The 12,781-nt window shown below is 34.0% G+C and overlaps 1 protein-coding gene across 1 annotated transcript; it reads left to right on the top strand.

Annotated features, from left to right (window-relative positions):
• The first annotated feature begins 547 nt into the window (after positions 1–547).
• LOC134684197 (annexin B9-like) lies at positions 548–12,556 on the top strand. The gene is made up of 9 exons (XM_063543475.1): positions 548–755; positions 2,718–2,805; positions 4,420–4,514; positions 5,128–5,241; positions 5,446–5,536; positions 6,129–6,274; positions 6,558–6,738; positions 11,101–11,213; positions 12,149–12,556. The coding sequence occupies exons 1-9, from the start codon at positions 750–752 to the stop codon at positions 12,275–12,277; spliced, it is 963 nt and encodes a 320-aa protein (XP_063399545.1). The 5' UTR covers positions 548–749; the 3' UTR covers positions 12,278–12,556.
• The last annotated feature ends 225 nt before the right edge of the window (positions 12,557–12,781 follow it).

The raw sequence follows: 12,781 nt of genomic DNA, 5'->3' as shown, positions 1-12,781 counted from the left end.
GTTTATTTCAACTGACAGTGAAGTGCATATATTTCAAAGCTAGTCGGCACATTTAAAAGAAGATGTGGTATGATTGCCAATGAGACAACTCTTCACAAGAGACCAAAATGACACAGAAATTAACAACTTTAGGCCACCGTACGGCCTTCAACAATGAGCAAAACCCATACGGCATAGTCAGCTATAAAAAGCCCCGAAATGACAATGTAAAACAATTCAAACGAGAAAACTAACGGCCTTATTTATAAAAAAAAATATAGCACATAAACAAACGACAACCACTGAATTACAGGCTCCTGATTTTGGGATAGGCACACATATACATAATGTGGCGGGGTTAAACATGTAAGCGGGATCCCAACCATCCCCTAACCTGGGAGAGTGGTATAACTTTACAACATAAGAACGAACTATATAAGCTTGTTTTTCCTTCAAATTTGTATATGTTTTCGTTACTTATCCAGGTAAAACCTGACTCAAAACCTTATTACATCAGTGAACAACAATAAATATGTAATATATATTTATTACTAAACCAATATTAGATTTCCCTATAGGCAGTAAGTTGTCTTCTTTATGTCAAACATCAACATAGTTCACCTGAATGAAATTTTTTGATGTTAGGAAACCACGTGATTCTTTTTACCTGTACCGGCTTACGTGTTACAACTTACTCATATATACAAAAATCATATCAATAATTCGTATACCTTTGGACGGAGTACCTGTAACCATTTGACCAGACCAAAATGCCGGTAAGTCATTGATTATCATTTGATTTTCATATATACATATGTAGACTTGTATTTTTTTATTCTAATTTCGTCTACACTCATTTTCTAAGCCAGAAGTTAACCGGCTTTACACTGTTACATGTTATTTGATGAGAAACATTAATAACTGGGCGTTGTTCACCATAAACAAAAGTATGTTTGAGGTTGCTGAATTAAGAAATTCCTAAATTAAAATGATTGTAATTTAATCTTTTATGATAATAATATAATACGTGAAGAGGTTTGGTATGCAATTACACCATAAATATATGTGAAGAAACATCATTACGGGATGCTGTTCGCTCGAGGCAGTTCGTTTATGCACATAGGTATAGAGGTAAAAATAATTTTCAGGGGGCAATAAGGTCAGACTTTAGTATACTTCAACTGTCTACCATCCTATTAACAACCCCGGTAAATCCTGCCAAAATTGTTAGCTTTATTGATTTTCCGTATACTGAAATCAAGGTTACTATACAAATCCTTACTGAATTCTTCATGTTCGTGACGGTAATTGAATGAAATCAAATATAAATTATTTAGGTACTTTTAACTACACTTCATTGACTTGTGCATCTCCAATCGATATATCGATTTTTCAATAAAAAAAACTTGTCCTATTACAAAACATGGATGATGCATGAATGATGATGAGTATACATGGTATTGGTATGATGCATCTTACAGCTTTCAGTTTGGGTGAGTCACAAAGAAAAACAAAGGACTTTTACATCCGAAATTCTACTTCTTCATATAGGGGGATTAGAGCACATTCTTTTGTTTTTAAAAACACTATAAAAAGTGTTATATAAAGACATAAAGTAAGTAATTTTTTCAGAGAAGTGCCTGTAGGGGATAGAAGGAATAAGACGAGACCATTAATTATATCTGACAAAATCAAAACTGTGAAGAATTTTACTCAATATATGCATATTCTCACGCACTTGTCATCTGTTCTTTTACAACACATAACTTGTCATTCATTTAACTTTAAAATAATCACGGGAATACTATATATGATATGTTTAGGAATTTTAATCGATAACTTAATGGGCTTATGATATTTACCTAGCGTAGGTGTTAAATATTTTAATAAAGATAAAAAGCATGCAAGATAACATTTATATACACCTACGCTATTAGATGACGAACTTGTCATCAAAGTCCAGCATGGATGGGTAAAAAGGTCAACGCAGATCCGGTCTACACATATTTTCGACCTAAGAATGATGCAATGATTTATAGAACAACTCTTTCCACACACACTTTTCAGTGACCCAAGTTAAGTAACTAGAATGTTTTAAAAACAGTCAGCGTTCCGTCTCGGACCTGTTTAAAGATGACACTTTAGATCGGATAACTTGATAATGCCTAACAATAGTAAACTACAGATTATAATCGATTTGAAAGCGTTGAATATAGAGTTTGATAAAGTTTTAACAACATTTCCACATGTTCAAAACAAAACAGAACGCGTTGAGTCGCACCTACTCAAAATCTACCGTAAAAAGTGCACCCCAGAATTAGCGAAAGAACGCCACATGACTGCCAATCATTTCTTTTGATACACATTATTAATGTTGAAAGCCTAAAAAACTTTGAAAGTAATGATATTGACGGGTAATATGCTAGAAGATAAGTATCCATTCATAGGAGACAATATCATTTGGTCCCCTTTGATCCCTTTACATTTTAAATGACAATGATTTTCATTATGAGCAGATCCAACATTCATATCCATGAGGACCACAGAGTAACTGGCTATCTTATGTCACATATCATATAGCATATCAAGCTGCATATCATATCAAATTACCTATCACTCGATTTTATTGAATGCTATTCGTTTTAAACTCAAATTAAAATTGCTATTATACTGTCAAATGTTAATGCCCGTCGAAACCCTTTTGTTCTTTTTAGAAATATATTTTTTATTTCATTTAGTCTCCCACAATCGTACCAAACTGGAACTATGACGAGGCTGTTGAAGCTGAAGCAGCTGAACAATTGAGAAATGCTATGAAAGGATTTGGTAGGTTATAACAATATATTATACTCAGAATAGTCAGAACTCTCTTCAGATGTTCAGAAACAAAATTTTGCACAATTTTGTTATGACCTTGTAGTCTTTTGTACACTTCTGTAACATTACCCCCTTTTAAATCTCCAATATACACTATATCGAATTATAAGATGCGAAAATGAGTGTGATGAGTGCACTGGAAAATCGTCAAATCTAGAGTGAGAAAAATAAAGTTACACATAAGAAAACTATTAATAGTCTGTCTCGTATTATTAACGCCCACGGTAAGTAAACAACCAAAAGCTTATTTTGAAAACAAGAATACAGACGGTATAATGGGTAGATAATTATTAGCCTATAGACATGTTACATACTAACAATAAGTAGGATGGAATAATAAAACTATGATGACCAACTAACTGGTCACTCTACAGTGTAAGTGCGAGCAAAGTAAAAGCTACGATTCATAGTCGACATCATCCGGGTACACTTAGACCAAAATCCTCATGATGACCATCAAAACCAAAAAGAGGACAGTTCAGGATATTAAAAAAAGTAAAATAAAAAAAATACTGAACTCTGAGGAAATTTAGAAACGGAAAGTCCATAATCAAATGGCAAAATCAAAAGCTCAGGGCAAACACATCAAACGAATGGATAACAACTGTCATATTCCTGACTTGGTATAGTCATTTTCTTATGTAAAAAACCTTCAAGCTGTATTTATTTTCATCGTGTTCAGGAGTAAAGCATTTTCATCAAACATTTATGAACCGTTTTTAGGGCTGGTGATACGTACTTTGTTTTTGTCTCACCTCGACGAATTAAAAAAACGAGACTTGTGCGTGGTGTTTGGGTTGCAGCGGCGTCAACATTTTTTTGTATAAGTGTGTGATAAAGTCAGTTTAAGGGGAACCATAAGTGGTTGCTCAATGAAATTTTGTATATAATTGTGTTAGCATTTCCCCTCTCATTGCCGTGGAGATAATTATAATGGCCTAACCTCATCGTGGTTCATTAATTGGCATTGATGATAGTTTTCTGCATCATTTGTGTTTCGATTATAGTGTTAAGGGAACAAGAGTAAGTTCAAATGAATGATATATGGTGTGTATTAGCATTACCATTTCTCCTTCCCACGGAGAGTATTTCCCCTGGACCATCAGTCATGTTTCATTGACTTTGGATGTTTTGCATTATTTATACTTTGAAGTATTGCCAATTTAATTTCAGCATTTGCATTCAACCATCAATACTCAAAGACCAGACATATCTTTGTGTGAACAGTTTATTTAAAAAAAAAAGACTTTGTTTCTAATCAAATTCTCAGTAATATCTTATGTACCGGTATTTGCCCATAAATTTTGCATTGTCTTGTTCATCAATATATATGTTAGTTGAGAACTGTACATAACGCGATACTTTATTTACACTATCATACTTTTTCTCATTTTGTGATTTATTTCATCTAAACACTGTTCTGTAATATCAGCTTGTATAAAATACCTTGCATTTAATGATTTAATCAGTTATTTAAGTCGGACAAATTAAGAAAAGAAAAACCCAACGACATGATATATGTTACAGTTTATTTTACCTTCAGAGTTATTTCCCTTATTACAGGTACTGACGAAGCAGTGATTATAGAATGTCTCATGAAATATAATACCGAGCAAAGAATTAAAATAGCAGAAACCTTCAAACAAGCCTATGGACAGGTAAGAGAGGGGATATATTTTAAAGTTTAGTTAAGGAAATATCCTCACCGACAATTATGAATGGAAAAACTAAATTCATTTCTGTTGCAATTATCATATCACTTGCAAAAATGAATTTTAAAATAATTCTCCTGAAAGCACTCGCTGTCTCCATTTTTTTTATTCACACTTGTGATTCTTGCAAACATAAGCGCGACTTGAAAAGTTATTGTAATCCAAGTGCTATCGAATCGGATAATATATTGATACGAAAGCGAACCAAGAAACTATATATATTGAGATGGTCGTAACATTGTTGAATCTTCTGTTGAGAATTGCAATAAGGGCTTGGAACGCGATTCAGGTACCAAATTTGTTATCCATTTGCACAAAATACTTGTACTAATTCTTAATAGTGCTACTGTATAACTGCCTATACAAAATATATTTTGTTGAAGATCGGTTTAATCAACTAAACTGGTATATATAATAGCTTCTCATTAAAATTACATTGACTATATAGGAAGCTGCTGTACAAAATCGGTCAAATCATATAAGGATGACTTTAGTGTACTTTATCATTTATATTCTTGAGACATATTTTCCTTGTACATTTTCTCAATTTTATTAACAGGATCTTATTGAGGAACTGAAAGGTGAGCTTGGTGGAGATTTTGAAGACGTTTGTGTAGCTATGTTGACTCCACCCAGACTTTTGGACGTAAAAGAGTTAAACAAATCAATAAGTGTAAGTAAACATCGAGCATGACTGGTTTTATACAACGTTATTTAGTTCTTGAAATGAAAGATTTTGGATGAACCCATTTCTGCGTTAGTATGTCCTCAAATGAATAAAACAGACATCTAACTTTAATATGTATATACATCTCCTATAGTGAAACGATCTATAAATGAATGAAAATGCTTATGCTTGAATATCTTTCTTCAACAGGGTGCTGGAACTGACGAATCAACATTAGTGGAGATAATGTGCTCTAGGTCAAATGAAGAAATACAAGAGATCAAAGAACTTTACGAGAAAGGTAAAATTACACCTGTAAAGAAATGGTTTAAATCGTGACAATTTTGACCAACTTTGATTTTAAAGAAAGTGAAAATACTGATAATTTCTTGTTAAAGTTATGGATACATATATTTACACTATATAGCCACGTTTCATTTTTCAAAATTCTAAACCTCATCTTTATTATGTTTAGTCATTTTGCAAAAGTGGGTTAAGCATAGAAATAGGAATCATACAAACTTAGCTGAAAGTTACGAAAGAGGATAAAGCAATAAAAAATCGTAAAGCAAAGAATGGAAAGTATAACACTAGGACAAAGAGAAAACAGACAAACACTGTTCCACAACACATTACACAAAATCTAAAGACTTGAACATACAAAGCCTATAAAAACGAGGTTCATCGAAAGTTTAGATGGTGAAACATTAATTACAACGAAAACAATAAAGAAAACAAATCCAAGAGCTACTAAGTCACTTTGATTCAACAAAACATGTTGGCGAACTAATGTGCACTCAAATGGAAATTTAAAAAAAAAATCTGTCCCATGACCTTGAGATGTAATTATATCAACAAAGTTGCTTTGATGACTGGTACTCCTCATTTTACAGAATACGAATGTTCATTGGAAGACGCCTTAATGGGAGATACAGGAGGATACTTTGGCAGACTAATGAGAGCATTGGTACAAGGTGGACGAGACACTGATGACGTAGACTACACAAGAGTAGAGGAAGATGCTCAGAAAATATTTGATGTAAGTCACATGTAAATACACAAAGCATTCGCTATCTTAAAAATCACATAGCAAATTGGAATTAAACTATAATTTCAATGTTTGGCTTCAAAATTTTATCTGATATATTTGACCAACAAACAGGTACTATGAATAGAGTGTATGTTTTTGGAAAATTCGGTGATAGGTGTGGTTTATGTAGTACAATGATTTCTGAAATCCTTTCATGTTCCATTATAGAAAGTTGAGATAAAGACAAAACTAAACTGTTCATAACATGTACACTTATTTATACATATTTTAGGCTGGTGCCGCACAATTAGGAACTGAAGAGGCCGAAATCAATTCTATTCTGTGTGTAAGAAGTTTTGACCATCTTATTGACGTTTTTGCCAAGTATGAAGAATTGTCAGAGGGTACTTCCTTGGAGGATGCCATCAAAAGCGAGACAAGTTCAGATTTGCAAGATGGATTTTTATCAATAAGTAAGAATTTGTTTTTTTTCATAAAAATATCTAAAAGATTCATAAGATAATAGAAGAGAGTAGAGGGTATAAACCAATGAGACAGATAATGGAAGAGAGTAGAGGGTATAAACCATTGAGACAGATAATGGAAGAGAGTAGAGGGTATAAACCATTGAGACAGATAATGGAAGAGAGTAGAGGGTATAAACCATTGAGACAGATAATGGAGGAGAGTAGAGGGTATAAACCAATGAGACAGATAATGGAAGAGAGTAGAGGGTATAAACCAATGAGACAGATAATGGAAGAGAGTAGAGGGTATAAACCATTGAGACAGATAATGGAAGAGAGTAGAGGGTATAAACCATTGAGACAGATAATGGAAGAGAGTAGAGGGTATAAACCATTGAGACAGATAATGGAAGAGAGTAGAGGGTATAAACCATTGAGACAGATAATGGAAGAGAGTAGAGGGTATAAACCATTGAGACAGATAATGGAAGAGAGTAGAGGGTATAAACCATTGAGACAGATAATGGAAGAGAGTAGAGGGTATAAACCAATGAGACAGATAATGGAAGAGAGTAGAGGGTATAAACCAATGAGACAGATAATGGAAGAGAGTATAGGGTTTAAACCAATGAGACAGATAATGGAAGAGAGTAGAGGGTATAAACCATTGAGACAGATAATGGAAGAGAGCAGAGGGTATAAACCAATGAGACAGATAATGGAAGAGAGTAGAGGGTATAAACCAATGAGACAGATAATGGAAGAGAGTAGAGGGTATAAACCAATGAGACATATAATGGAAGAGAGTAGGAGGTATAAACCATTGAGACAGATAATGGAAGAGAGTAGAGGGTATAAATCAATGAGACAGATAATGGAAGAGAGTAGGAGGTATAAACCATTGAGACAGATAATGGAAGAGAGTAGAGGGTATAAACCAATGAGACAGATAATGGAAGAGAGTAGAGGGTATAAACCATTGAGACAGATAATGGAAGAGAGTAGAGGGTATAAACTAATGAGACAGATAATGGAAGAGAGTAGAGGGTATAAATCAATGAGACAGATAATGGAAGAGAGTATAGGGTTTAAACCAATTAGACAGATAATGGAAGAGAGTATAGGGTTTAAACCAATTAGACAGATAATGGAAGAGAGTAGAGGGTATAAACTAATGAGACAGATAATGGAAGAGAGTAGAGGGTATAAACCATTGAGACAGATAATGGAAGAGAGTAGAGGGTATAAACCATTGAGACAGATAATGGAAGAGAGTAGAGGGTATAAACCAATGAGACAGATAATGGAAGAGAGTAGAGGGTATAAACCAATGAGACAGATAATGGAAGAGAGCAGAGGGTATAAACCAATGAGACAGATAATGGAAGAGAGTAGAGGGTATAAACCAATGAGACAGATAATGGAAGAGAGTAGAGGGTATAAACCAATGAGACATATAATGGAAGAGAGTAGGAGGTATAAACCATTGAGACAGATAATGGAAGAGAGTAGAGGGTATAAATCAATGAGACAGATAATGGAAGAGAGTATAGGGTTTAAACCAATTAGACAGATAATGGAAGAGAGTATAGGGTTTAAACCAATTAGACAGATAATGGAAGAGAGTAGAGGGTATAAACCAATGAAACAGATAATGGGAGAGAGTAGAGGGTCTAAACCATTGAGACAGATAATGGAAGAGAGTAGAGGGTATAAATCAATGAGACAGATAATGGAAGAGAGTATAGGGTTTAAACCAATTAGACAGATAATGGAAGAGAGTAGAGGGTATAAACCAATGAAACAGATAATGGGAGAGAGTAGAGGGTATAAACCAATGAGACAGATAATGGAAGAGAGTAGAGGGTCTAAACCAATGAGACAGATAATGGAAGAGAGTAGAGGGTATAAACCAATGAGACAGATAATGGAAGAGAGTAGAGGGTATAAACCAATGAGACAGATAATCAACATAAATAAAATAATTATACAGTAAAGGTCGAAATAATGTCTATTTCGTATATTTGCCGTAGATGTATTTACATTTATGTATAAGAGAGAAACTACATCTAAATTTTCGTTAGAACGATTTCTTTTAGATCTCTATTTTTTACCATCATCGCATATGTGTATCATGAAAGCCATCTAACTCAAACGGATAAACCAATGAGACAGATAATGGAAGAGAGTAGAGGGTATAAACCAATGAGACAGATAATGGAGGAGAGTAGAGGGTATAAACCAATGAGACAGATAATGGAAGAGAGTAGAGGGTATAAACCAATGAAACAGATAATGGGAGAGAGTAGAGGGTATAAACCAATGAGACAGATAATGGAAGAGAGTAGAGGGTTTAAACCAATGAGACAGATAATGGAAGAGAGTAGAGGGTATAAACCAATGAGACAGATAATGGAGGAGAGCAGAGGGTATAAACCAATGAGACAGATAATGGAAGAGAGTATAGGGTTTAAACCAATTAGACAGATAATGGAAGAGAGTAGAGGGTATAAACCAATGAAACAGATAATGGGAGAGAGTAGAGGGTATAAACCAATGAGACAGATAATGGAAGAGAGTAGAGGGTTTAAACCAATGAGACAGATAATGGAAGAGAGTAGAGGGTATAAACCATTGAGACAGATAATAGAGGAGAGTAGAGGGTATAAACCAATGAGACAGATAATGGAAGAGAGCAGAGGGTATAAACCAATGAGACAGATAATGGAAGAGAGTAGAGGGTATAAACCATTGAGACAGATAATAGAGGAGAGTAGAGGGTATAAACCAATGAGACAGATAATGGAAGAGAGCAGAGGGTATAAACCAATAAGACAGATAATGGAAGAGAGTAGAGGGTATAAACCATTGAGACAGATAATGGAGGAGAGTAGAGGGTATAAACCATTGAGACAGATAATGGAGGAGAGTAGAGGGTATAAACCAATGAGACAGATAATGGAAGAGAGTAGAGGGTATAAACCAATGAGACAGATAATGGAAGAGAGTAGAGGGTATAAACCAATGAGACAGATAATGGAAGAGAGTAGAGGGTATAAACCAATGAGACAGATAATGGAAGAGAGTAGAGGGTATAAATCAATGAGACAGATAATGGAAGAGAGTAGAGGGTATAAACCAATGAGACAGATAATGGAAGAGAGTAGAGGGTATAAACCAATGAGACAGATAATGGAAGAGAGTAGAGGGTATAAACCATTGAGACAGATAATGGAAGAGAGTAGAGGGTATAAACCAATGAGACAGATAATGGAAGAGAGTAGAGGGTATAAACCAATGAGACAGATAATGGAAGAGAGTAGAGGGTATAAACCAATGAGACAGATAATGGAAGAGAGTAGAGGGTATAAACCAATGAGACAGATAATGGAAGAGAGTAGAGGGTATAAACCATTGAGACAGATAATGGAAGAGAGTAGAGGGTATAAACCAGAGACAGATAATGGAAGAGAGTAGAGGGTATAAACCAACGAGACAGATAATGGAAGAGAGAAGAGGGTATAAACCAATGAGACAGATAATGGAGGAGAGCAGAGGGTATAAACCAATGAGACAGATAATGGAGGAGAGTAGAGGGTATAAACTAATGAGACAGATAATGGAAGAGAGTAGAGGGTATAAACCAATGAGACAGATAATGGAAGAGAGTAGAGGGTATAAACCATTGAGACAGATAATGGAAGAGAGTAGAGGGTATAAACCAATGAGACATATAATGGAAGAGAGTAGGAGGTATAAACCATTGAGACAGATAATGGAAGAGAGTAGAGGGTATAAACCATTGAGACAGATAATGGAGGAGAGTAGAGGGTATAAACCAATGAGACAGATAATGGAAGAGAGTAGAGGGTATAAACCAATGAGACAGATAATGGAAGAGAGTAGAGGGTATAAACCAATGAGACAGACAATGGAAGAGAGTAGAGGGTATAAACCAATGAGACAGATAATGGAAGAGAGTAGAGGGTATAAACCAATGAGACAGATAATCAACATAAATAAAATAATTATACAGTAAAGGTCGAAATAATGTCTATTTCGTATATTTGACGTAGATGTATTTACATTTATGTATAAGAGAGAAACTACATCTAAATTTTCGTTAGAACGATTTCTTTTAGATCTCTATTTTTTACCATCATCGCATATGTGTATCATGAAAGCCATCTAACTCAAACGGATAAAATATTAAAATAACAACAATGCACCAGTTTTCATTCAAACTAGATCCTTGTAAGAGTGTGGGGACAATTAACATATTTATTATCCTGAACAAATGTAATAAAAGCAAAACAGATTGCTTAACTGTCAAAATTCTAAAAGTGTCAAATCTAAATTTTTTTTCAGTTCAGTGTGCCAGAAATAAACAAAAATACTTTGCTATGAGACTGAATAAATCTATGGCAGGATTTGGTACAGATGATTCCGATTTAATCAGACTAATTGTTTCCAGAAGCGAGGTATTGTTTTATTAGTTATAGGTGTTATGGCGTACCTTACCTTTTTCAGTATTTTCAAACATAAATCATCTTGAGAATATTTGTAAGAATAAAACAAGAAGACTTTACAATGTTTTGGTAAATATTAAAGTATATGCCATTTTCTTCATTAAGCCAAGAACGGACAGATGTTAAAAATTCTATTGTGACAAACTTCTCTTTAACTTAGCACGAGCAAGCTAAAGCTTTTTTTATATCTCATTTCTAGTGTTGTTCTTAACGAAGGGTATTTGAAAATCAAACACATTGCAATTCAATATTATTTAACATCAATTGTAAATTTGCAGTATGATAGAAATTTCCATTCAAATTTGAAGATTTGCTCATACGGTCCTACGACCTACCCCAAATAGAAGCAGGAATTAGATTTCAAAATTGGCGTTCTGCAATATAATAATATGTTATTATCAATGAGACAAATTTCCACAAGAGCCCAAAATGACAAAGAAGTTAGTAACTATTGGTCGATATACGGCCTTTAAGAATGAGCAAAACACATACCACAAAACAAGCTCTAGAAGACCCCGAAATGACAAATGTAATAAACTATTCAAACGAGAAAACTGACGGCCTGATTTATGTCAAAAACAATTATGATCTATAGCAACCACTGATTTACAATTACAGCTTCCTGATTTCGGACAGGAACAGACAGATTGTGGCACGGTTTAACATGTTTACAAATGTCGAACCTCTCATAAGCTAAGATGTTTTTCAAGCAGCACACAAAAAGATTGAAAATGGCTCAGCTCATCAGATCGATACAAAATACAAAAACAACCGCTTACAAAAACAAAACAGACATGATAGTACTCAGTAACTGAAGCTAGTTCAAAGCCAATAAAAGCCAATAAATAAAAAAAAGCCAACCATATTATTAAAATTATTAATTTCAGATTGACTTAGGAGATATCAAAGATGAATTTCAACAATTATATGAAAAGCCCTTGGAGGAAGCAGTTGAAAGCGAATGTGGTGGAGATTACAAAAGAATGTTGCTTGCACTTGTCCAGGGAAATCATTAACCAAAATTATCAAATAGACATAATCTATGATAGTTCAGCTTAGTGTTGGAGGCGTCTCCAAAAACAATGTAATACCCTTTGTAATTTCTCCAGCAAAGTTACTAACAGTTTAAATAATACTGCAATGACTATCTTTTGGAAATTAGCTTTTTCAACTTTTAGTTAACACATGAGACTAGATTTATTTTTAAGTTTTTTTTCTGATATAAATTTTATGTACAGAAATTTGTTATTTGTCAGATTATATTACATCTTCTTGACACAAAAGGAAATATTGGGGTAACGGTCAATAAGATAATCATTGGTCAGTAGGAATACAAAAATCCAGATTAAAAACATCAAGTCAACATAAATGGTTTATAAATTCAATACAAACACTGTAAAATTTAACACCGACAGTGCGAGGGATGTATAGCCAGTCAAGGTTGTTAAGTTTAACATAAAACTTCTTAAAGAACAACACCAAAACACCATGAAGAAACCACAAAATCTTTACCAATCAAA

This window comes from Mytilus trossulus, chromosome 1 (assembly GCF_036588685.1).
Source record: "Mytilus trossulus isolate FHL-02 chromosome 1, PNRI_Mtr1.1.1.hap1, whole genome shotgun sequence".
In the NCBI taxonomy this organism is placed as follows: Eukaryota; Metazoa; Mollusca; class Bivalvia; order Mytilida; family Mytilidae; genus Mytilus; species Mytilus trossulus.
The sequence above is the reverse complement of the archived record's forward strand: the minus strand, read 5'-3'. Positions and strand labels throughout refer to the sequence as shown.